The sequence below is a fragment of the Phascolarctos cinereus genome, unplaced genomic scaffold (genome assembly GCF_003287225.1).
Source record: "Phascolarctos cinereus isolate Bilbo 61053 unplaced genomic scaffold, phaCin_HiC Scaffold_1;HRSCAF=81, whole genome shotgun sequence".
Taxonomy (NCBI): domain Eukaryota; kingdom Metazoa; phylum Chordata; class Mammalia; order Diprotodontia; family Phascolarctidae; genus Phascolarctos; species Phascolarctos cinereus.
In genome coordinates this window covers 248496478-248524328 of record NW_027555514.1, presented here as the reverse complement: position 1 = coordinate 248524328, position 27851 = coordinate 248496478, and the positions used below count along the sequence as shown (strand labels likewise).

The 27851-nt window shown below is 38.3% G+C and overlaps 1 protein-coding gene across 1 annotated transcript in view; it reads right to left on the bottom strand.

Annotated features, from left to right (window-relative positions):
- ACSS3 (acyl-CoA synthetase short chain family member 3) overlaps nucleotides 1–27851 on the bottom strand; it is a 231567-nt gene that overhangs the window by 120338 nt on the left and 83378 nt on the right. The window contains exons 6-7 of the mRNA XM_020993467.2: nucleotides 10806–10886; nucleotides 6033–6128 (exon numbers count right to left, since the gene is read on the bottom strand). Of these exons, the coding sequence (XP_020849126.1) occupies nucleotides 6033–6128; nucleotides 10806–10886 (177 nt within the window). The remainder of the gene's footprint in view (nucleotides 1–6032; nucleotides 6129–10805; nucleotides 10887–27851) is intronic.

Sequence of the window (27851 nt, the reverse complement as noted above, 5' to 3'; positions counted from 1 at the left end):
ACTTTATTTTGAGCTCTACACATAGCCTAATGCTAAGAAGCCTGTAATTAGAAACTGTTTTAAAATCAATCAGGAAATCTTGGTTATTACAAGGTGTCAAGGTGACCTGTGTTTTTATAAGCAATCACCATGGCACATATCCCAAGTTTACTTGTATAAATGTCTACCACAAAAAAAAACACAAAAAATCAAACACAAAAAACCCCCAACAAGTACTCAACTACTTACCAAGTAAATAGAAGGAATAAGTGTTGAAATTTAATGCATCCCATGGAAAATAAATTTATGATTGCTTATTAATCATCAGAAAGTTAAGGCTAAAACCAATGTAGATAATCAGACACTTGTGATTTCTTTTCACTCATAATATCATGTATGGAGATGGTCTCTTCTCCATCCCCAAAGTGAGCCCCCCTCAGAGAATGAGATCCACTGCGAGCTTCCAAGATAAGATATGCATTAAGTGGGCAACCATTATCTATCCAGGAGATAAATAAGATTTCCAATTAATAATTACCAATTGTTTGAGTCTCTTACAGTCATTATAGGTAAAGTCTTATGGGAGTCCAGAATATAAAATTTTCCTTTTCAACATCATATATTAAGAAAAGGAAACATCTATTGCTTATTAATAGAATGACATGGGCACTCCACAGTCAGCTGTGGGACCCTCAGCAAGTCTTTTAACTTTGCAGCATTCTGTGAAACTCTTTACAACAAAGTTGCAGCAGTACCCAATCAATCATTAAAATGATTTGGCGCTGGTTATAAAAGAGAGAAAGAGTTAAAGCTGGAATCAGTAGTGTCCATAACATACAGCGTAGTGTTTGATAAACCTCAAAATGCCAGTTAATGGAAGGACTTGATTTGACAAAAGCTGTCAGGAAAACTGGACAGCAGTTGGGCAGAAATGAGTTTAGACCAGCACCTCACATCACAACAAGTAACAAACGGACATGTAACCTAGATGTTAAAATTCAAACAAAAAACAGCAGCTCACATATTCATCACAAGTTGCTGTTATTTGTCCTTCGTTCTCAAAGACAACCACGACGACATCAGGAAGATGATGCCATGACTTGTGAGTGAATTGGACTTAAGTGAGCAGAGCTGTGCAAAGTCACCAGCCTCACTTTCTAATTCGGATATGGACCAGGACAACTGGAGATGGCCCTGCTCATATATTCATAAACAAATACTAGATATCTTTGGTCAGATTTGAACTTAGGTCATCCTGACTCCAGGTCTAGTATTCTATCCACTGGACCAAGTAGCTGCCCTTCGTGAATTACAATTCACTATTTAAGTGAATTGAAAGAATTCAGCACTTTTTCCCCTGGTAGACTATTACTTGGAGTCTGAGTACCTGGGTTTGAAATTCAGCTCAGCTACTTATTACTTCGTGACCTTGGGCAAGTCACTTAACTTTGTGACTTCTGGCATTCCTATCTGTAAAATGAGAGTATGATGCTTCACCTTCACAGATAATACACACAGACAATACACATACACACAAGTGTATATATGTGTGTGTGTGTGTATGTATATGTATATGCATATGTGTATATATGTGTATATGTGTGTGTATGTATATGTGTATCCATATGTGTATATATATGTGTATATATATGTGTATATATAAAATATGGTAATACACTACAATATGATATAATATAATATATTGTTGTTCAGTTTATCCAACTCTTTGCAACCCCATTTGGGGTTTTCTTGGCAGAGATGCTGGCATGGTTTGCCATTTCCTTCTCCAATTCATTTCATAGATGAGGAAACTGAGGCAAACAGGGGTAAGTGACTTGCCCAGGGTGACACTGCTAGTCATTGTCTGAGGCTGAATTTGAACTCAGGCCTGGAGCTCTGTCCACTGTACCACCTAGCTGCAATGATATAATATAACACAACACAATACATATGTGTTACTACATTGGGTAATAAAATTTTTCACTAGCTGGACTGGTGCTATAGTAAAGCCTTTGGTAAGTCAGAAAATATGTAAAATTGTGTTTGTTGGCTAATTCAACAAGTAATTATCAAGTGCCTAGGCTCAGTGCTAGATTCCAAAGATATAAATAGCAAAGTAGGACAGTCCCTGCCTTTAAGGTACTTACATTCTACTGGAGGGAGATACACAAGGTGTTTACAGAGAAGTAAATTGAAGAAGAATATAAGAAAATACATAGGAAAGGGTGGGACGGAAGGAGACACCACTGCCCATTGGGGCAATCAGGAAAGATCTTGCGTAGAAGATGGCACTGGGGCTTCCCGTGGAGGGGATCTGGGGTTCTAAGAAAAAAGGGGATGAGAAAGAACATTCCAGGCATAAAGGAAAGACTGTGCACCGGCAAGAGACAATAATCATGAATAGCCTGTCAGTCAGAGTGACTGCAGCATGGAATACGTGAGGACTAATACAGAATAACCTTGAAGGAGTAGGTAGCTTGGACGTGGAGATGTGAAGAGCTTAGAGTACTGAGAGAAGAAATTAGACTTTAACCTAAAAGCAATGTAGCATAATTATTTTCTTTTAGCTTTTCTTTTAAACATTTCGTTACTTCTGGAGCATAGGAATGACATAGCTAGACCTGCACTTTAAGGATACCAATGTGGCAGAAGAAGAATGGGAGTAGGGAGAGCCCTGAGACAGGGGAACCAATCAGGAGGGTATTTCAATAGCCCAGGTGGGTGAGCAGCAATTACAGCCTGAACCTGGGTATGGTGTGAAGAGAGGGAACAGAAGGGATACTGCAAGGGGCATGTGTTTCTCACATTCTTTGCCAATTAGTGTGAATACTGCTTTACTTTGTTATAAGTAAAGAAATTGTTGAGTGCTTCATTCCAAGGTAGAGGAACACTACAGACAGTTTCTTAATGATGCAGACATTTTGTTTGAAAGGAATTTATGAAAATTAACAGAAGAGAAGTAGTAAAAAAAAAAAAAAAGCAATTACATCACCTATTCAAAACCAGCATAGTCCATTTTTTGCATGGCCACTGAGCTAAGAATGTTTTTTACATTTTTATTTATTTGTTTTTTAATTTTTTTTAGGCAATTGGGGTTAAGTGACTTGCCCAAGGTCACACAGCTAGTAAGTGTCAAGTGTTTGGTCTGAGACCAATTTGAACTCAGATCCTCCTGACTTCAGGGCCAGTGCTCTATCCGCCCCCACATTTTTAAATACAATAAAACTTTATTCAAAAAAACTTTAAAACCTTTCTTAGCTTGAGGGCTTATGAAAACAGCCATATTTGGCCCTCAGGGAGGCCCCCCCCCATCAGTTCAAATTGTAAATATTAACATCTTAACAATAGCCATTAAAGAAAATATCTTTTAAGAGGTTTGCTTTATCTTCTCAATTTCACTTTTTGGTGGAATAATAATCCTTTGAAAATAATACCCTAAAATAAAATGTGATCCTTTAAAAAAACAGCCAAAATATTAGTCTTTTTATGGCTAACAAACCCCACCCACATTTTCTGAGAATGCAAAAGAGAAAATGATTTTTAAAAGACAAATACAAGAGATACCCAAGAAGAAAAAATTGTTCTGTTACAAAATCTTAAAACTGACTTTTAAAAAGTACAAAGCCAGAACCCCATGAAAATATAACATATAACTGAGAACACAAATGCTCTTAATTTCTCAGCCTTCAATTTCTTCCATTTTATGGGTTTTTTTCCAAAATTATTTTCCCAAGTTATTTTTCCCAAATTTCCATTTTTTTCTACTTAATGCATAAACTCCACCACACAAAACCAGCCCAAGGACAGACAAAAAAAAAATCACTCCATTGGTTCTTCCAAGTGATCCATGATCATAAAGGATAGTGGTAACTACGAGTTACAAAAGCATGAGTGTGCTAAGAAAGAAACCAAAATATAAAGCAGCCTAGAGGCACCTGGATGGAGCTCTAAGACCTGAAGTCAGTAAGAGCTGAGTTCAAATCCTGACTCAGACACATACGAATTGTATGACCCTGGGCCAGTCATCTAACCAGATATCTGTTTCAGTTTCCTCAACTGTAAAAGTGGGATAATAATAGCACTCCACCCCCTCCCCAAGGTAATTGTGAGATTCAAATGAGAGATTATTTGTAAAGCACTACATAAATCTTAAAGCACTATATAGTGCTAGCTATTATTAGCTATTACTATCAGATGAAGTAGACCAATTAACCAACAAGCTTTTATTAAGCCCTTTCTACACATCAGACGCTATAGATATAGTAGGTGATATAGATAGACAGAATTTGCAACTCCAAAGACTAGATTTTTATGTTAAATTAAATGAAGTAAGACTTCTTCAGCAATTTTATTTCTTTTAGGTTCTCTTCCCCAAAAAATTGAATCTTCCCTGAGAAAATTTCTTCTTTGAAATTCAAAAAAAAAGAAAAATAATTAGCAAAGAACAATGACACAAAGCCAAAAATCTATTAGAAGCTGAAAATGTTTGCACATAACCATACATAACATAATACACATACGTATGTGTGCATGTGTAAATGTATAAATGTATAAATACCTACATACTGCCCACCAAACCTAGAAAACAAGAGAATAGACGTATGTATGCATGTATTTCCCCCTCCCCCACATTAACCATAACAACCATTCCACCCTCAATATTGCATCATGGGCAATCCATCTAGCCAAAGCCCCTTCGTTGAATGCCAAGTTTATAGAGGTAGCTGCCCATGGAATCAAATGTTTTTCCACTTACTGGCTTGGTGACCAGTCAGAGCCTTTGAATAAAGCAGAAAACCTGCCAGACGGTTCCTTGATTCAGGAACAAGCACATACACTTCCAGGGCTACCAGCACCCCCTGGGAGGACAGGCCCATTGTTAAAGATATATTCTATTCTGTGCAGTTAAGTTAAACAACAACTGCAACATAATGGGGTTTTTGTTTTCGATTTTTATTCAAGGACTAGTTGGTCAAGCAAATATCCCTCTAGTTCAGGGATTCTTACCCCTTTTTTGTGTTAGGACTGCTTAGAAAAATGTTTTTAAGAAGATAAAATAATACATAAGATTACAAGTAAATAAATCATTTTAAAATATATTTACCAAAATAATAAAAAAAATCATAGACATCAAGTCCAGATGCCCTGACACAGATTCTATCATTTGGGAATACATGAAATATACACACACCTGCGCGCACACACACACACACACACACACACACACACACACACACACACACACACATAACATACAAAGAGAATCACACTTCAGCTAGAATATATGATATATCACAGATCATGGAGAACTAGAGATATATCATATTTCCTAGATTAATAATATTTAAGGGAGCAGATGGATATAATTCTAGCCTGGTACCCCCTCTCCTTGAGGGGAGCAAAGTTGCAACTGCCCACCTTAAACTCCTGCTTCCCCTCCCTCAAAGGAATTAGTATCTCTTGGAAAAGGATGGGCCAGAGGAGATGCTAGAAATGTATCTATTCTTGCCTCCCTTCGGGCCACCCCCAAACCCCATCACAAAACACCCTTCCTCTTGCTACATGTGAGGGGATAGCTTTGCTACATATGTACATGATTACCAATCAGTTTGCACATGCACAACATATAAGAAACAATGATTAGAGAAGGTATGTTAATACCTTATACATATAGGTCTGAACTCATAGCCCTTTCTAATGACGGGTAAATTAGGTAGAGGAGCTGGATATTCTGAAGTCTTTTCTCCTTTCGAACAATAAAACAACTACGACCAAATCTCTCTCCTCTCCACAAATATATTTTCATGAATCAATAAAGCAAGTTTATAGCTTCCATTTTTCAGGAGACTTGCACATATACTAGATCACATCTAAGACAGGAGGCAAATATTTCTACACTTTCTGTTGTTTTTGACAATTAAAATCTCTGCAGAATGTTCCAAAGTCCTACTGAAGTTTTAATAAAGTTAATAAATTAAAACTGCACTAATAACACTGTACATTTCAAAAGAATAAAATGCAATTACATTTTATGATAGTTCTGAATGTGTTACCTCATACAAAACAGTTGTGTTCCCATGCAAGAGAGGTCCATAGCAAATATAGGAATGCCCGACGACCCACCCTAGGTCAGAAGCTGCCCACCAAACCTAGAAAACAAGAGAATGACACAATCAGAAAAGCCTAGTCAAAGACAGTTCGTGTTCTCTGGATTTAAAAATCACCATTGTTTAAAAAATCTGAAACAAAAATCTACTACAGTGAGTGAGTGAAGGAAAGGCTTTATTATGCTTCTCATGAGAGAAGCGAGCAGTGCTTTAGTAGCACGTGAGCACTGATTTAGTGGTGGAATCAACTTTTAAACCATTAGTAAGATCTGTACTCCACCTATCAGGGCTACTATTGGTCTGGTTCATCTGAGTTATACCCTTCCTGGACAGCCCATAGCATGTTCATCCATGTTCTGCTAACTTTGCCCACTTCATAGGTCTCGTGCTCAAAAAATGGTGGCTATCTCTACCCTTGGGGTGTGTCAGTTCATATTCAGTAAGCTTATTAAGCAAGTGCAGTGGAGAAAAGCCTTTGTCCGGTCGAAGCCCCATCCTTGAACCCAGCTGGTTGCAACCAGTTTAGCCTCTAGGGCTCTTTCTTTTTTTTCCTTTAATCTTTTAATTTTATTAATTGATTTTGATTTATCAACAATCACTTCCATATGCTTTTGAGTTTAAAATTCTTCTACCTCTTCCTCCCCACCACCCTCCCCAAGATGGTGCACAATCTGATACAGGCTATACATTTACATTCCTATTAAACATATTTTCACATTAGCGAAGTTGTAAGTAAAAATTAAAACCAGTAGGAGGAACCGTCAGAAAGAGGAAACAAAACTCAACAGGAGAAAAAAAAATCATAGCAATTCAACTTCCATAGCTCTTTCTTTGGATGTGGATAGCATATTCCATCACGAGGCCTCTGGAAACGTCTTATATTCTTGTAATGCTGAGAAGGGTTAAATTTATCAATATTAGTCATCGTACAATGTGGCTGTTATTGCGTACAAAGTCCTCTTGGTTCTGTTCACTTCACTCAGCATCAGACCATACAAGTCTTTCCAGGTTTTTCTAAAGTCAGCCTGTTCATCATTTCCTATAGCACAACAGTATTCCATTACATTCATATACCACAACTTGTTCAGCCATTCCCCAATGGATGGGCATCCTCTCAATTTCCAATTCTTTGCCACCACAAAAAGAGCTGCTATGAACATTTTTGTACATGTGGGTTCTTTTCCCATTTGTATGATCTCTTTGGGATATAGCCTCTAGGGCTCTTTCTTAAGAACTAGCTGTTTATAGTAAAGTTTGGAGTATTTTCTGATTGGTTGAGGGACTATCCATAAGATCTTGGAATTTCTTATCCTGCTATGGAAGCCTAATCCCCTAAAGCCTTTCTTACACCATGCTCTCTTCAGGTCACTGACACCAAGAAAGACTGCACCTAGAGCAAAATATTTAGGGAGAGAGGGAGAGGGAGAGGGAGAGGGAGACGGAGAGGTAGAGAGAGAGAGAGAGGGAGAGAGAGAGAGAGAGAGAGAGAGAGAGAGAGAGAGAGAGAGAGAGAGAGAGAGAGAGAGAGAGAGAGAGAGAGAGAGAGAGAGTGAGAAGAGAGAGAGAGAGGAGAGAGAGGGAGAGAGAGACAGAGAGAGAGAGAGAGAGAGACAGAGAGAGAGAGAGAGGAGAGAGAGAGAGAGAGAGAGAGAGAGAGAGAGAGAGAGAGAGAGAGAGAGAGACAGAGAGAGATGTGTGTGTGTGTGTGTGTGTGTGTGTGGTGTGTGTGTGTGTGTGTGTGTGTAGCAAAGACCTGGAAGCAAAATAGATGCCAATCAATTACAGAACAGCTAAACCAATTGTGGTGTGTGAATGTAATGTAGTAGCGTTGTGCTGTAAGAAGAAAATTAGTAATATGAACATAGGAAAGCATGGAAAGACATACATTAACGCAAAGCGAAGTAAGCCATCAAGCACATAGACTATGACAATGCGCGTGGATAAAATAACAGCCGCAGAACAATTAAAAATAAACGTTGCAAAAGTTCAAAGACTACCACAGACCCAGAAAAGAGATATGAGATGCTACTTCTCCCCATTCTTTGAAATACATGGGGGATTCAGGGTTATGAAATGCCACATATATTTTTAAATATCTTGATTAGTTTGGCTGATTTTTTCCCCTTGTTTTTCCTCTTTTTTTTTCTTTTTTTCTTCTAAATGTAATAAGGGATGACTCTCTGAAGGCAGAACAAACAGGGACATGATTTTAGGCAATACAAAAACAAACGTATTTGTTTCAAGTAGATGCCTATTGATTGAGAAATAGCCCACAAATTGCAGACCATGAATGTACAGTAATGGAACAGTAGCACTGCATAATAAACTATAGTGAAAAGTTCTTTTGTTTAACCTTGCACATTTATTATAAGGATTTTTTTTTCTTTCCAATAGGAGGAAAAAGGAGAAAGAGAAAATACATTTTTGCTCATTGGAAAAAAAAACACTTGAAGCAGAAACAAAAAATAGTTGAATAGAGAGAAGGCAAGGGAGCTATAACTGAAGTGATGCAAAGTTAAGTAAGTAGGACCAAGAAATCAATATGCACAATGATTATGATCATGCAAATGTACAAAATAACAAAGCAATAAAAATTCAACATTGCAAAGTTACAAAGAACAAGCTCATCCCCCCCAAAAATAATAGGAAAAGACATCTGTCCCACTCTTTTGCAGAGGTAGAGTTTCCACAGTGTAAAATATTGTTATTTTTAATAACAAAAAACAATATCAACAATTAGCATTTAAGTAACATTAAGTAACAATTGTGTCAAATGCTTTCACATATAAATCCTCACTAAGACGGCTTTCTGTAAAGTTACCCACAACCTCTTCATTGCCAAAATTAATGGTCTTTTCTCAATCCTCATTCTCCTTGACCTTTCTGGAGCCTTTGACAATACTGATCGCCCTCTCTACCATCATACTCTCTTCTCTCTAGGTTTTCAGGACACCACTCTCTCTCCTGGTCCTCCTCCTATCTGACTGCTCCTTCCCAGTCTCCTTTGCTGGATCCTCCACCAGATCATGCCCTCTGCTCCCAGGTGTCCCTCGGGGCTCCGTGCTGGACCCTCTTCTCATCCCTCCGTATTACTTCACTTTGTAATCTCATCATGCCCATGGAATCAATGACCACCTCTCTGCTGTTTCATTCTCAAGTCTATTTGTCCTATCCCAATCTCTTCTGACCTAAAATCTCACCTCTCCAACTGCCTTTCAGACATCTCCCACTGGGTATCCAGCAGATGTCTTAAACTCAGTATGCCCAAAAGAGAACTCATTCTTTTTCCTTCCAAACACTCTCAATCTCCTCGTTTCCCTACTGTAGAGGACAGAATTCTTCTTCCCAGTCCCTCAGGTTCACAGCCTAGGGGCCACCCTAGATTCCTTACTATCTCTTATCCTCCATACCCAAGCTGTTGCCAACCCTGGCCAATTCTATCTTTGCAACATCTCTCAAATACGCCCCCTTCTCACCTCTGACACTGCCAGCACTCCGGTGCAAACCCTCCTCACCTCACCTCATGCCTGGATTACTACAACATCCTGCTGGTGGGGTTTGGGGGGGGGGGCTGCCTTCTTCAAGTCTCTACTCACTCCAGTCTATGCTCCATTCAGCCATTAAAGTGGTTTTCCTAAAATGTAGGCCGGATCCCCTTACTCAATAAATTCTGGTGCTTTCCTATTGCATCCAGGAACAAATACAAAATGTTCCATTCATCATTCAAAGCCCTCCTACCTTTCCAGTCTTCTTACATCTAACTCCTCTCTACATATTCTGATCCAGTAACACTGGTCTCTTGGATGTCCCCCATACCTGGAACACTCTCTCTCCCCCACTATGACCACTGACCTCCTTAGCTTCCTTTCAGTACCAATTAAAATCTCATTTTTTATATAAGAAGCCTTCCCTGACCCCTCTTAAATCTACTGCCCTCCTTCTGTTAATTATTTCCTATTTATCCCATATATAACTTGCTTTGTAGATGCTTATTTATATGTTGTCTTCCCCATTAGATTGTAAGCTCCCTGCGGACAGGGACTGTTTTTTGTCTCTTTTTATATCCCTAGTTCTTAGCACAGTGCCTGACACATAGCAAGTATGCTTATTTTATTGAATGTTTAAATAAATTTTAAATAAATGTTTATTATTATTGGTTAATTATGATCCTAAGCATTAATGTGGTTTTTCAACTTAAAAGTACATTGTGCCTTTGAGGATAGCCCATATTATCTCATCTGTTCTTCACAAAAGCCCTGGGAGGTGGGTACTAATATTCCCATTTTACAAAAGGGGAAGGTAAGGTATGAAAGAGGTTAAGTAACTTGCCCAAGGTCACACAGTAACCTGGTCACTGTCAGCTTTTTTGTCTAATACGTTAATCAGTTTTGATGATTTTTTTTTCTTTTTCCTTTCTCTTTATAATTAAAAAATTTCTCTGTAATAAGGGATAGCTCTCTGGAAATGGAGAGAATGGATAGATATTACGGGAAAGATAGGTGATATAAAAAGAAAATATGTGGGAAAATGTATATCTTGTTTATTTGCTTTTTTGGGGGGGAAGGCAATTAGTGTTAAATGATTTGCTCGGGGTCACACAACTAGTAAGTGTCTGAAGCTGGATTTGAACTCAGATCCTCCTGACTCGAGGGCCAGTGCTCTATCTACTGTGCAACCTAGCCAACAGACAAATTAAAAAAAAAACCCAACAACAATTACCTCTCCTGGTTTCAGTCCATATATAGAAGACATGGTCCAGTTCAGCATTACTGCATATCCACCAGTAGGTCTGACCACACCCTAAGTAAGAAAACAATCAAAATTAAAACCAAAGTTTGTAAGAAGGTCAGCTTATCCTGTACCACCAATACACATAGATTGAATGCTTCCCAAATGCCCAATGACTAACACCAAAAGTCTCTTTAAATACAAAAGACGAGCATCATATCATATGGTTGAAGTTGAAGGACCCATCCATGCTTTCTGTTACAAACGGTTTTCGTTTTCCCTGGATGGATTTCATAGTGGAGTTTGAGTGTTTGAAGAGAAAGGCAGGGAAGAAGCATTTATTAAGCACCTACTATGTGCATGCCACTGTGCTATGTACTTCACAAATATTATCTCCTTTGATACTTACAACAACCCCGAGCAGTAGGTGCTATTATTATCCCTGAGGAAACTTAGGCAGGGAGTAGTTAAGTGAATTGCCCACAGTCACCTAGCTATGAATATCTGAGGCAACATTTGAACTCACGTTTTCCTACTCCTAAGTTACGTAACCCTGCTTGCCTCAGTTTCCTCATCTATAAAATGAGCTAGAGAAGGAAAAGGCAAACCACTCCAGTATCTTTGCCAAGAAAACTCCAAATTGGGTCACACAAATTCAGACACGACTAAAAAGGCTGAAAGTTTTCCCAACTCCAGGTCCAGTGCTGTATGCACTACGTCATCAGGTTTTGCCGATACCGACTATAATTTGATCTCTTTCTAAAGTTAGAAAAGTCATGTCCATACTCCATTATGTGGTTACGTGGGTGGTGTTTTTAATGTGTCCTCTCACACACAAGTTTTCATTGGAATTGTGTTCAAGCCCACTTGTCTTTCAGGCCTCTGGCAATGTTAATTCTTATGACATTAAGGCATTCCATGATTTCCAGCCATTTTGCATCACTAGAGACCCACTAGCATTAAAAAAGATGAGAGTTTGCTGCACTGAGCTGCTTTCCATCTAATATTCAAGCATTTACCAGGCACCTACCATGTACAAAACACAGAGCTCGGGAATGGGGACAAAATAAGAAAATGCCATACGTACAGTAGAATTTTCAAATCTGATTAGGCCTAGTACTAGCACTGTATTAAAATCCTGGCCCAGTTCATCATACATCTGCAATGTCCAAGACCCAGGAACATACATACTGAGAGGCTAACTCAGTGGGCTGCCTGTCAAACCACATGTCAAATACTGGGCTGCATGCATTTTTCATCTACTGTGGATGGCTAGGCCAATCTTTTAGAAATGACTATAGATTCCATTGGAGAGGTCCTGTAGTGTCCTGGAGCCTCATGCAATTAGTCTAATGCCGTTTACCACCAGGAACATTTAGAGAGCCATGTCATTTAAAGAGAATGCTTTTACTATTCTTTCTCAGCATGGGGCATCTTCCACAGCACTGGTAAAAACTCTTAGGTGAACATTTCTGTCTGATTCATGCCTCAGATAATATTGAAACGCATCAATGGGTATTATTATTACATGGAATTAAATGACATATTATTTGTAAAGCAATTAGCACAGTGCCTGACACCTAGTAGGCACCTGACACATAGTAGGTACTTCATAACTATTTATTCTCTCCTTCTCCTCCTTCAGAGACCTAAATATAGTTATTTCCATGGGTGTACCTATCAGAGACCATAGTGATTTTAACATATATACAGAAGACTCTTGATTTGAGGAAAGCCTTTAAGATTGAATTTTGTTCCACCAAAAGTTTCTGGGAAGTTGACAAATGGCAGACACTGAGATATGATATTCTCTGTATCTCTCAATGAGTTGTATGATTGTGAAGACACAGTGTGCTGTAGGAAAAGCATCTCTAAGAGCCTCCTGGTGCCCTTCTCCTGTTTTTATTAAGCTGGAGGCAATCCATTACAAATGAAAAATGTTGCAAAATATTTCTAGAACTTCTAGTTATAATCCATCTTGGAAAGGATTCAAGGCAAGCATGCCTTATAGAAGATTGTGTTCTGTAGTCGGCATTTTGCTAGCAAACCTCCATTATGTGCTTTTTAATCTAGTGCTACAAGCAATTTTTTCAAATCAAATGACAATCAAACACACTAATGAATAATTTGGCACTTGGAAATAAAAAGCTATTAGTAAATTCATTAATTAGGTTCTATCGTTAAATCAGAGATACTTAATTATCTAATAGTTTAGGAAAGATCTTATAATTTAATAATGCTAAAAAAAACCCTATAAAAATGGATTGAGTAGGCTCCCATTCAGAACACTAGCAATCTGCACTGTCATTAGATTCAGGCCCATTATCTTTTGTTTAAAAAAAAGCAGAGGTGAAGGGGCAGCATAGCATAGAAGACAGAGAACTGGTGTCTGTCAGAAAGAACTGGGTTCAAGTCCTGCCTGTGAATCACAGTAGCTATGTGACTGGTCAATTCATTTAATTTCTCGGCACCCCATTGTTATTTAGTCTTTTCAGTTGTGTTTGACTCTTTGTGACTCCATTTGAGGTTTTCTTGGCAAAGATACTGGAGTGGTTTGCCATTTCCTTTTCCAGCTCATTTTACAGATGAGGAGACTGAGGCAAACAGGGTTAAGTAACTTGCTCAGGGTTACAGAGCTAATGAGTGTCTGAGGCCACATTTGAACTCAGGAAGATGAGTCTTCCTGAGTCCAGGGCTTTTACTCTGTGCGTAATGGCACCACCTACCTGCCCCTAGGTTGCACAACAGTCACAAGCCTGGAGAAGTTTTCTGCATTGATGAAATCATAGATCTGGACTTTCAAAAGCAACGACTATTCTAAAAACTAATAAGTAGGATTCATGATTAAGTAAATTTAAGCTCTGAAGTGCACACACATACATGCACACGTGCACGTACCAGCAGAGGAAAAGAAAGAGGCACCGCTCTTTTCCCGCAGTTGCTAACCTTGATCCTCTCTTCAGGAACCACTAACAGAAACATTGTTCTCAAACTGGGGAACATAGTCTTTCCTCACTCCCCCACCAGCAACGCCCGGTGTCTCGACCAGTCTCACAAGCAGTTCCCTGGCACTTGCAAACTGCTTTCTGGGCTGGATGATACGGTAAACACGCAGCCTGGCTCTCTGGAGCTCTACGGGAATATCAGCAATTCCACAACTCCTGCCAGTACACTGTACAGGTGCGGGTTCCAATCTAAACTAAAGAGCTACTCTTCCAAAGACTTCTCATCCGTCCTCCTAGGATATGGCTAATTATCTCATCCTCCAGAGAAGTTCTCTCTTGGCACAAAACCTGGATTAATTTGATGTTAATCAACTCATGAATAGCTTTCCTCTAAAAGCTTTCAGTCATATCTAGGGAGGAAAAAAATGGAGCATTTCCTCAAAGATAATCTTTGTAACCAATGGCTACAAAGACAACGTCTTTAGCTGTTTTTATGATCCACGCTTTCAAGGATTTTCTTGCATCTTAGAGGAATCTGGGTAAGCCATGGAAGGGACCTTAGAGGTCATCTCCAACTCTTTCATTTTTCCAATGAGGAAGCTAAGGTCCAGAGAGATAAAGTCATTTTCATAGGGTCACATAACTAGTAAGTTTCTCAGGCGGGATCTGAACCTTGATCCTCCTGATATCAAGTCCAGAACTTGAGTTGTCAGTAATTCTAAAAATCATAACAAGTATAGTACTCAGGGATATCAGTGGCGATGTTAATTTTATCTAGTCTCTCCTCTGTAAAAATCAATTATAAAGGAAATTTAAACAGATAAAAATGATGTGTTTATTATTGTTATATGTTTACATAAGATATTTCTATTACAGCATGCTTATTAATATATCTATATAACATTTAAAGTTTTTGCAAAGCTCTTTATATATAGCATCTGCTTTCATCATCAAAATGTGAAGTGAAGTACCACAAATGGATGCTATCATCTCCATTTTACAGACTGAGAAACTGAGACTTACAGAAGTTGAGAGTTGTCCCTGCTCACATAACAAAACATATGTGAACGTAATAGATTTTCAACTCATCAAAATGCCAAAACCAAAGTTCTTTCCATCACTCTATGTTCTCTCTCTCTCTCTCTCTCTCTCTCTCTCTCTCTCTCTCTCTCTCTCTCTCTCTCTCTCTCTCTCTCTCTCTCTCTCTCTCTCTCCGACTATACTGTAACTAGATTGTTTTTAAACCTCAAATATAAATAAAATCTGCAGATTTTCAACTATGCTTACAAAAGCTATGATGTCTCCACCCACATTTGCCAATGTCCTCACACCTGTAAAATGAGGATAACCTTGTCCTACCAATCTAAAAGAGCCATGTATAGGGAAAAAAAATAAGATCATACATATGAAAGAAAAAGTTTTTAAATGACAAAAACCACAGAAATTTAATGCCTTCCAATGGCATGATTCCTTTCTGTAGAGCTAGCTTCCTTCCATTCATCTCTTTAGTACTATCTTTAAAAAACATTAACAACAAAATAATCAGAGTACCCTTGGAAGGGTAGCCAACAAAGAAAAACGGACAAGGAATACAAAGCAGGGAAAACAAAATATTTCATTTCCTTTATGCTACCTGATTTTCCCAAGGTCTGACACATGGAACAGTGTTCATTTTCCCCAGACTTAGAGACCATCATCAGAATTTTAAGAGACCTCAGAAATCATCTAATCTAGGAGTTAACATATTTTCTTGTGTCATGGATCACTTTGGCAGCATCGGGTAAAAACTATGGACCCCCTTCTCAGAATAATGTTTTTAAGTAATTGATGGTAATAAATGGTAATAGTGGCAATAAATATGGTAAATTTCAGTTCAATGTTAATAAAAATAAAAATAAAAATAGAATTTTTCCCCATCAAAGTTCACAGATGCTCCGAAATCTATCTATAGACTCCAGGTTAAGACCCCTAATCTAGTTCAACTACCTTATTTTATAAGATAAAAACGTGAGAGTAAAGTGATTTTGCCTCACAGTCAAACAGCTAATTACTCAAATGATTTTTAAATTCCCTTCAATGATGCAATCAATGAAACAATTATTAAGTTCCTACAGTGTGTCAGGCACTGTGCCAGATGCTAGGGATCCAAACACACGAGTTAATGGATAACAATTCATTTACGTCTGCTCATCTTGTGCAAATCTTAACCAAGTGCTTCCATAAGTCTGGCACAGGGGTTCTGCCTTTCCCTTTTTTCTGACATCATGAAGGAGTCACTGATGCATTCATGACTATAATTTCTGACCCTGGTTATCCGTCCAGTCCATTCTCTCTCCCTGTGATAAAGGAAGAACTCAATTTTCTTCTTTCTCCCCAAATTTCTAGGTGCTTTATTTTACTTGTGTTCTTCTGAACTCCTCAATGCTTAAATGTTGTAAACTACGCCCTCTTCATATTTATCATCTGTCCTTCTACTGTCCTCTCTGTGATAGCAATTTTTCATTCTTTGGAGATTGGTGCATTCTATGTTAACAACTAACTAAGAGAGGCTACATGTCATTTTTTAGCTTCCTATCAATTAGGCTATATCCACATGTGTTCCAAGTACCCAGATGAAAGCATTTCCCAGTAGCCAGATGTCTGACATCATTTGTTGAATAAACAAACATATATGGGTAAGGCATCTGGGTGAATTAATTCTCCCACTTTTCATCACCCACAGTCACACTAGAATATCAATATTCATGCAACTATTCATGTGGTTGGCAATCTTACTGCGATGTATCAACACTGTTCTATAAACCTTTTTCTCATTGTGGCTGATCAAAGCCTGCATTTTGAAAAGATCAAAAATTCCCATTTTGAAAGCCATGTAAAAATCCATATATTTCAGAGAAGCACATAATTTTTATTATCTTCAGACAAAAAGCTATATAGTTAATGTTCATGCCGTGGGCTGCAATTTGAAAAGGAAGGCCTGAAAAATGATGGGAGGGATTTATTAAATAGCTCCAATAAGATCCGACCATTTTCACATAATCTCCTGGATTATTGATTGGAGCATAAGAAGGTCCTGTAAAAGACTTATTCCCTACCCTCATTCTGTGGCTGACATAATAAAGAAAAGTTGTATTGGGCTGAGACCTAATGGAAGGAAACTTATTTTAAACAGTCAGAAAACATTTTTGACATATAGGTAACCACTGGCTGCTTAACCTGAGAGGTGAGAGAATATCACATTTATGTGTAAAGATTAATCCCTCAAGAACATAAAATTTCTAAACAGCTAGATATTTCTTATAAACTACGACGGCTCATGCCGTAAGAAATAATGTCTCTATCTTTTAAATAGTATTTCTATTATTACTACAAAAGAAAATGATGGAACATTTGCTACTCATTTCCCCCTCTTACTATTATAAGCTTCAGAGGCAGTATGGGGCAGTGGATATAAAGCTAGTCTTAGGGTCAGGAAGGGCTAGGTTCAAATTCTCTCCCCTGACCCATTCTGCCTGACCCTTTTCTTTCTCCTTGTTTCCCAGGCTTCCTTCAAGCCTCAGTTAAAGTCCCATCTCATACAAGAAGCCTTTCCCAGCCTTCCTTAATCATGGTATCTTTCCTTTGAGATTATCTCCAGTTTATCATGTGTGTGTGTGTGTGTGTGTGTGTGTGTGTGTGTGTGTGTGTCTCTGTGTGTGTGTGTGCGCGTGTGAGTACATAGTTGTTTGCACTCCTGTTTGTAAGTACTTGTTTGCATTTTGTCTCCTCCATTAAATTGTGAGCTTGATATGAGCTGGGATTTTTTTTTTGCCTTTCTTGGTCTGCCCAGTACTTAGTACAGTGTCTGGCACACAGTAGGGGCTTAAAGGCTTCTAAACTTGTTGACAACCTCTCAGGACTCTAAGGAAATCTCTAAGATTGTAAAAGTTGTAGATGTCATGCCAACCTTTATTTACAGAGCAAGTTTTCTCACCTGGGAGATCCCCATACTAATGAAATCACAGGTTATACTCTTTACAGACACATACACCTCTATAAATAAACACACCTGCAGTATGGCATGAGAGCTAATTCAGTTATAAAGTGAGGACCTGTGTTTGGTAGAGGAACTTCCTTACCAGGCACTCCCTTCACCAGTGAAATCACAAGCCCAATTTCCCAACCCTTCTATAAGTTTATTTTCTGGACCATTCAAATTGTTAGTAAAATCTTGGCCTTAAAATAGTGGAACATTAACAACAATCATTTGCAAAATAAATTTTATTGATATCCTTGGGTTTTATTTTGTTTTCAGTTATGTCTGACTGTTCATGACTCCATTTGGGGTTTTCTTGGTAAAGATACTGGAATGGTTTGTCATTTCCTTCTCCAGCTTATTTTACAGATGAGGAAACGGAGGCAAACAAGGTTAAGTGACTTGCCCAGATAGTAAGTGTCTGAGGCCAGATGTGAACTCAGGAAGATGAGTCTTCTTGACTCCAGGCCGGGCACTCTAACCACCATGCCACCTACTTGCTCATCTTTGGTTTTTACATCATACTAATGTCCAGTCATTCTTCCAGCATCCCAGTCTTCCCATAACATGGAAAAGTAGATAAGCAAAAGCAACTGCTGCAGGGACTGCAAGTGAAACTGTCATCACACATAAGTCCACATGTCTCCAGTGCAAGGAGTTAGAGGCCGCTTCACCTCTTCCCCAGGGTCGTGATTGGCCATCGTAATTAAATAGCATTTACCTTCATTTAGCATTACTTTGGTTTATCTTATGGCCTCCCTATGTATATTGTGCTTAGCATTCTTCTGACTTCACTCTGCATCAGTCCATACATTACAAATGATTCTCTAAATTTCTTATTCATCACTCCCACGTTCTGCATTTAAGAATATTTTAGCCATATTTTAGAACTGCAGAGACATGGAATCTCAGAATTGGACGGGACCTCAGAAGTTATCAAGTAAAACATATTTGTTTCTTTTTTTATAATAAACTTAATAACCACTGACAAAAGCAAACAAATAGACAAATGAATCGCGGAATGATATCTTATCCCAAGACCTTAGCCTTTAACTTGGCAGCTAGAGAATATTGTGGATAAAGTGCTGGACCCCAAAGCAGGAAGGCCTCATACAAATCCAGTTTCAGATACTTATTAATTGCATGACTCTGGTCCAAGTAACTTAATTTCTATTTGCCACAGGGTCCTCAATTGTAAATAAAATGGGGATAATAGCACCTTCTTCCTAGGGTTGTTGTAAGGATAAAATGTGATAACATTTGCAAAGTGCTTTGCAAGCCTTATAGTATTAAATATTATGTAAGGATTCTTATTATTATCATTACTATTATTATTATTATTATTAAGCAAAGAAAATGCTTTTGTTCAGTGACCCCTTCTAGGTCTGCCTAAAATTCTTCCACCATTGGTCCTGTTTTCCTTCTCCTTAAAAATAAACTACTGGCTATCAGGCACAGAGTTCCTCAAACTCAACTGTCTAAAAGATAATTCTGAAAAGGATGCCACTAAAGAGATGTATTACCAGCAAATAAGTTGGGTCAATTATGTGGCAATGTCTGTATGTTCCATTAGTATTCACACGGTATCAACAGATCTTGAGTAAGGCTCCTGGAATGTTGCATGGATTTAATGAAATCAAAGAAACATCCCCATTCCAGCAAAAACAAAACAAAACAAAATTAAAACAAAGTGTTCTATTGATACATAAATTTGTAAATCATGGCACACAAAAACTCAGAGGAATCAACCATAATGGATAATATTCATGTATCAGTAAATTGTCCACCAGGTATTACTAAGGACGAGTTGAAATGGTGAAATGGTATACAAATCTATTGTCAAGGATCCACAGGATGTCCAATGCAAGCAATCTACTCAGTCATGGATGGAGACAGACGACTGAAAAAAGACCTATGGCCCCACAGAAGTGGACAGAGTCATTATGCAGGATATGCGCATGTATACACACACACACACAATTTTATAGAAAATTCATTTTAGTGTTCTTTTTGGATTACCTTATTGAGTCCTTGTGTATATTGTTCTCCTAGCTATTCTTACTTTATTCTTCATCAGCTTTTATAGGCTTTTAAGTGTTTCTCTAAATTTTTCATATTTATTTCTATGCGATCCACATTTCTCTCTCTCTCTCTCTGACACACACACACACACACACACACACACACACAATTCCTTCATCCTGTCCTCCTTTGGCATCATCTGTCTCTGTCTAGTTGCCCTCTCCTGGGCATATTCCAATTTATCAATGATTTTCCCAATATGTGGCATACACAATCCCCTTTGATCATTCAACCAAGACCACTGAGTGTATAGCAAAGCATTTGTTCTCAACCTTCTTTGGTCCCAATAGTTTTTGGTTTTCAATATACCTTCCCATAGTTCCTATTCAATATAAAAGGGGGGGGGAGTAACATTTACCATGTATACAAACAAAATTATAACAGATAAGATTAATTTTTATAAAGAAAGCTTGATTCCATATATAATGCTTTTCAGTATCATAAAGTTGTGAAGTATTTATCAATATACAGTCACATTAATAAAGGAGAATCTTGATCTCATCTCTTGTTAGCCAACAGTTTTATTCTTGGAACAATTTTTTGAAAGAAAAACCTACGTTTCATGTTCAGAGTCTAGGTTGTTTCTTGCTTTGGATTGGAATGAAAACAGGCTTGGGAATCCCAATTTGTGAGTACATTTTGGTAAGAATGGGATATGTTTCTCCAAGGGTATATTAACATTTTCATAACTTCATTGATTGGAAATCAATTCAGAGTTTCTGGTTACTGAGAAGATCAGATGATTTGTCTTTCATTGGGTCTATGTCATGTCTTTTTCTAGGTTAATATGAAGAGGGTTTTTAATCCAATTCTCATTCATCTGGTTTTGGTTACTAGAACTTGTTATTTCAACTATCTCTTAACATGTTTCATTAAATCAAGTCAAGAAGCATATACTAAATGCTTACTATATGCTGCTGGTGGCACACTGAATAGAGGGCCAGGATTTGAGTCAGGAAGACTCATCTTCTTGAGTTCAAAGTTGGCTCTAGACACTTATTAGCTGTGTGACCCTGGACAAGTCACTTAACCCTATTTGCCTCAATTTCCTCTTCTGTAAAATGAGCTGGAGAAGGAAATGGCAAACCACTCCAGCATCTTTGCCAAGAAAACACCAAACAGGTCACAAAGAATCAGACAAGATTGAAAATGACTGAATGACAACACATTCCAAAAACCATGCTAAGTGTTAGGAAAAACATACAAACAGAAAGAGCACCCCTGTTTCCAAGGAGTTTGCATTCTACTGGAGGAAGACAATGTATGAAAGGAAATTGAAAAGGTTAGGGAGAGAGAAAAGAAATATAGAAAATATGGAAAAATATAAAAATTATATATATAACACACACACATACACAGGCACATGTAATATAGACATTTACACATAATGCATACAATAGATATGCATACTCACATGTACATATATGCACACATGTGTGCACATAAATACAATGCATGTGCATATATGCTCACATGTATGCATACACAATGCATTCACACATGCACACATACATATTCCAAGAAAGTAGCAGCCTGGAAAAGAATGAGGAAAGAGCTGGCCTTGGCCTCCTCATTAAAATGGAATTTCTGGGAGGAACCAGCTAATTAGAGGGAGAAGTCATAGGAGCAGTGACCACACACGATGTTTGAAGTCCAGTAATGGAGTGAGCTTCCAAAATAAAAATGTTTCTAGGGCTTAGCACAATGCCTGGCACATAGGTACTTAATAAACGTTTACTGATTGAATAAATGAATGAATGAATGAATGAATGAGGTACTGAAGAGAAAGTTTGAGAGAGTCAAGAGTATAGTACAGGGAAGAATGAAGTTCTTCTATGAGGTATGTGAAACCCAAGATGGGAACTCCTACATTAACGAGTAATTAGACAGACTACATGGAAGAATTTGCCCAAATTTGCATTGATGAAAGAAACTCTCAAGAGCATATGATTATTGTAGGACTGAAGTATTAAAATATCACTGCCTAGAGTGAGCAAAACCAGGAAAACGGCTACAAAAAGACTACAACAATGTCAATGTAGAATAAAGGAATAGGAAACTGAAAGTTGTAGAATTACTAGGATTAAGTCTAGCCCTGGAAATGGTAATGAGGAAATCTACCTCTTTCCTTTCACAGGACAAGCAATGGACCATGTTGCACAGGTAGTCAGACGCAGTGATGTGTTCATTGGTTTTGTTGAACTGTTTGTTTCTGTGTGCGCATGTGTATGTATTACAATCTTTGTTACAAGGGAAGGTTTGCTATGTAGGAGAAGTGGGAGAGGTATATTCATCATGGCAAGTTATGCTGGCTGGCTGTCATCCTCTGTTCTCACAGAGGACCAAAATGACATCACCATGTTAGAGTGTGTCTGACTGTGGCTGATCAGACCAATACGAGGTCAGAATGCTCTACTACATTTTGGGTGGATTCTCTAAATTTGGACATCTCACATTTCTTTTGAGCTACTTCAATTCTGCTTTGCTCATAGAGCACCGCACCTTCTTTGATGAGGGCACACCATGCTGGGCGGTCCAGTGCCAGCACCCATGTCTCCCATGTCTTGCAATTAATTCCAAAGTTCTTCAGAGAGTCCTTGTATCACTTCATCTTACCTCCATGTGAGTGCTTGGCCTGTGTGAGTTCTCCATAAAATAGTCTTTTAGGCAAGTATATGTTTGGCATTCAAAGCGGCCGGCCCATCAAAGCTGCACTCTCTGCCGTAGAGTTTGAATGTTTGATAGTTCAGCTTGAAAAATGACCTCAGTGTCTGGTACCCTATCATGCCAGAAGATCACTTCCTAAGACAATTCAAATGGAGGTGAGTTATGCAAAAATGTAAGAGAGCATCAATAGGGATAGTTACTGGACCTGTGATTTTATTGCCCAAGTGAACTTTTGGTTAAAGGAATTCCTTCCCATAGCGCAGATCAGCACCTTTTCTTCTACTTCTAGTCTTAGAGAGCTACCTACAGCATTGAGAGTTAAAGTGACTTGATCAGTGTCACAAAGCCTGTATGTTCCAGCAGAGGAACTCTTACTTCTAGACCAGCTTTCTCTCCACTGCACCATGTTGCCTCTCACAGAATTTATGTATGCCAATTTAAGGCATCAATAAAACTAAAAATTAGTCACTGCCAACACATTCTCAGAAAGGTCCCCTAATTAACCACCATCTTGCTGCAGTTCATCTTGAACAAGCCTTAATATTGAAAGGCAGCATGTCTCAAACAAAAGTGAAAACTAAGAAATGTGGTGTCTTTTTTAACTAGGAAGAAAGAAAGATTGCATGTAGATACAGCAAAGCCCACAACAATGTGCTGAAAGATGAACTCTGTTATTGGTCACACATATGAAAGGAACTTAAGTATTGTTAGAGGCTTTTATTTTTTTTTCCTGAGGCAATCTGTTCAAATGAGATACTGTCTCTGGCAAAGGATCAAAAATGTTAAGAAACACCAAGAAATGTATTCAAATTAAAACTTTTTTAGCTTCTCCCCTTATTTAAAAACACTTATGATGTAATGGCATCTTGCAAATTTGTAATATATGCTTCTGTTCCATTGCACCTTTAAAAAAATGTACACTAGAAATAGACAAGGTCCAGAGGGAGACAACTAAAACTTTTGCAAAGACAGGTGGAGCTGTGTTAGGAAAGAAGAGAGGGGTGTGGATAGAGCAGCTGAATGCTGGCAGAGGCAAAACTAAATTTGACTCTTTCACTTGGAATCATTAAAATCATAGTTCAGTGGGACCATGGTGGTTAACTAAGACAAGCCACCCGTGAAAGGAATCCACACACCATCCTGGAGTCATCCAGCCTGTGCTTGAAGATGGTCAAAGAGAGGGAACACACCGCAGTGGCAGCGTGGTCCACTTTTGGACAACTCTAATTGTTAGGAAGTTTTCCTGACCTTGAGCCCAAATGGGCATCTTTGCACCTCCCACTTGTTACTCCAAGTTCTGCCTTTCGGGGCCATATAGAACAATATAATCCTTCCTTTTCATGGCAGCCCTTTAAGCACGTAAGGACATCGATCCTGTCCTCCATGAGAATTCTCTTTTCCCTAATTCTTTCAGCTTATCCTCATATGACATGCACTCAAGGCATTTGACCCTTCTGGATGCCCTCCTCTGGATGTTCTCCAGCTTATCAGTGTGATGCCCACAACTGAACACAATACTGCAGAGAAGGCCTGATGAGGGCAGAGTACAGCAGAACTACTATTCCTGGAAACTCTGCCTCTGTTAATGTCACCCAAGATCACGTTAGTTGCAATGGTGACTCATATATTGAGCCTGCTGTCCACTGGAAGCCTCAGGTCTTCATAAGATCTATCAAAGACATCAGCTTGATTGTCCTAGCTGAGCTATCACTCATGGATCCCACCTGAGCAATATTTCTGGCATCTATCACCCCACCCCTAGTTCCCTTCCTACTACTCTTGTACATGACCTCAATGCCATCTGCCACTGCAATAGCTTCCCTACAGTCCTTCCTTTCACATCCTCTTCCTTCCAACCCAAACTTCATATCATTTACAAAGTAAACTAACTTGTACACTTAACATTGGCCAAGAAATTCTGTCATTCAAAAAGCTTCCTTATATGTTAAAATCACCAGTTTTCATCTCATATTACTCTTGGTGAACTATGAACCCTAACCAAACTAGAGTGCTATCACTCATGTGTCCCCTCCCCCCCACTTCACCCCTTTCTCACACGAATCCATCCCGAACTCTTCCATTTTTGAACTTTTGCTCATGTTCTCTATTCCTGGAATATCCTTTCCTCTCTCTCCCCACTGAATTCCTTTTCTTTCTTTTACAACCTTTCTCAAATGCAACTTCTCCCATGAAGCCTTTAGAGTTGGACTTCATATAACCCAACTGTTTTGCCACTCTTTGATGTACTTATCCTGAAATATTCTCTCTGTATTAGACCAGGTCATTATCTAAACTCTGTAAATTCCCCAAACACCTATTATAGCGATCCAAATACAGTGAAGCCTTAATAAATAATGGATGAATGAATGATTTTTCACTTGGAAAAGATAAAGGCTAAGAGGAACCAAGATGAAAAAAACATCTATAAAATCATAAATGGAAAATCTACAAATGTTAGGACAATGGGGAATCCTTTAAAATTTAAGCAAGATGAGTCTAGGAAAAAACAAAAGAAAGTATCATTTCACACAACAGGAAACAAGGTTTGGGTGATGCTTAACACTTGGAGATTGTACCTGAATGGATATAAAGAGATTCAAAAAGGATTTGGACAAACTGATGAGTAACTATATACATAGATATTAAAGGATATTGAAATTGTGCATAAGTCTTAAGGTTGATATCACAAAGGAAGACAGACAGACACACACACACACACACACACACACATATCTTCATTTAAAACCTCAATTGGGAACCTCTACTGATAAAGACTGGTACAAGTGGATCACACCTAGTGTGGCAACACTTATGTCAATGGCCATCCTGAAAACTTTGAAAATACAAGTCACGGTATTCTTTTCAACAAGGATTAACAAGGACAGCATCTTTCTGAGTTGCAATTAATTTCTAACCATGAATAGACTATCTCACCATAAGGTAAGGATGGGAGACAGAAAAGAAAACGTTTTATATTGATAGCAGGAAATCCCACCACCCAATAGTTGATTTTCTATGAGTTAAAGAAAATAAAAGTACTAAGGGATAAGATAGTGAGATCTCACCATATGAAAAAGTGTATGCTAATAATATTTCATTTTCATTTCAATAACTAAGGTAAATACAAGTCTCAGAAAGTATACATGTCTATTTTCGTTTAGGCATTTTTCAGTCAGGACTCTTCATGACCCCATTTGGGGTTTTCTTGGCAGAGATACTGGAGTGGTTTGCCATTTCCTTCTCCAGTTATTTTACAGATGAGGAAACTAAGGCAAACAGGATGAAGTGACTTGCCCAGGGTCACATAGTAAGTGTCTAAGGCTAGATTTGAACTCAAATTTCCTGACTCCAGGCCCAATGCTTTATCACCACACACCTAGTTGCCCTACACACACATGTGTGTATGGATACATATATATGTGTGCATATACATATGTATGTATCTATATATGCATATATGCATATGTGTGTGTGTAGATTATTCAAAAGATAGATTCTACACAATGGTAATGATAGAACATTACACCTGTAGTCAGTAAGATCTGAGTTCAAATCCAACTTCCCACTAGATGTGGGACTCTGGGCAAGCCATTTGACCTCTACCTTTCTCAAGTTCCTTATCTGTAAAATGGGATAATAATAGCACCTATCTCTTATTGTTGTGTTGAGGATCAAATGAGATATTTATAAAGTACTTTCCAAGCCTTAAAGCACTATATAAATGCTAAAAAGATGATAGAAAGATGGAAAGAGACTTTCTGACAAAAGCACCTTAATTTTGTGGAAAATGGTAAATTACATCTAAGAATGATTGCATGATTTTAGTTTGATGTATTTCAGCAGATACAAAATCTCTCCTTCAAGTTTTAAAATGAATCAAGATGGATCTAAAAGAATCCTTATGGGGGTTGCCTGAGGTGTTGTATAATTTTATATTGATCTGAGCTACTATGAGATAAAGGGCGAAGGTCAATGGCATTTTAACTGCCAAACTGGTACAGCAGTCACAAGTCAGATTTTTTTTTCTACTTGACTTTCCCCCAAGTTCCCTTCCCTTACCTCCCCCACTCCCAACCCTGCCAAGGTCAGAGAATAAGATTAGTTGAGTTAACCAGCAAGAATAAAAATGACGTTAAGATTTAAAATAAGTCTAAACAAAATGTCTTTACATACCATTACCCTCCACTCACTTTTAAATCCTTTCCTCCCTCCCCCTCCACCTTTTCCTCCACTGTCCTTTGAAAATTTCCCTACTTGAGCTCCAGAGATCAAGTGTCTACACAACACATACATACACATACATACACACATACATATACACACATATTTTTAGCCAAATGAGCAAAACAATCCTACCCCTGAGAATATCCTTGCATTTGTAATGCAAGGAATATTACCTGATGGAGTCATCTTTGGACATTTCCTAGACACCACAAATCTCATTATGCCTATCAGATGATATATTTGCCAATTTCTCAACCCAGTTCAGAATTCTCTAAGAAGGGCAAACTGGCCATTGAACCAAGATATCTGGAAAAAATAAAGCCATTATATATGGCTATAAACCTCCCTTCTCCTAAAGTGAGTAATCTCCAGAAGAATCTTTTTTTTCAAATGGCACCAGTGATTTTATCAGTTTAAGAGCTCCTGGTGAAGGATTCCCTCTATCAAGGCATATAAGCAGCTAGACAAGAGTTTACTGAGAGGGAAATTGACTTGCTTTGAGGCAGTGAACTAGCTAAGTCTTTCTGTCCCTAAGGGCAGTTCTTTATGTAGGCCACAAATATCTCTCCGTGGACCAAGGTGTCTTCTCTGTCAGAGGCTCCCACAAAAGACAACCAGGGCATAATTAAGATGAAAGCCAGAGCATATACTGACCTCAATGGGATCCAGAGTGTTCTGGGAAGATCATTTAGAAGAAAAATGAGGTTGCAGAGAGATAAAAAGTGTCCATATTGCCACCACTTTTTAACTGAAAGTGCCAGTGAACCCTAGCATCCCTCACATTTCCTTCTATTTTTTTTCAGCTTTGTCACTGTTAGTAATTGTGCCCCAGCAGAATATCTCTCAAGACAGAGATCAAGCAGCATCTTCTGTGTAACAACTTCTGCCTATACGTGTGTGTGTATGTATATATGTGTATGTATATACACATACACACATATATTATACATGCATAATATATAATACACACATATATTCCCTCTATATACATGCCCTGTGCATATGACCCCTATTCCACACACGCACCATTGCTACACCTGTCCACTCTATGTGTGACTTACTCAGTTCATTTGCTATGTGTGTCCACTATTATTACTAACAATG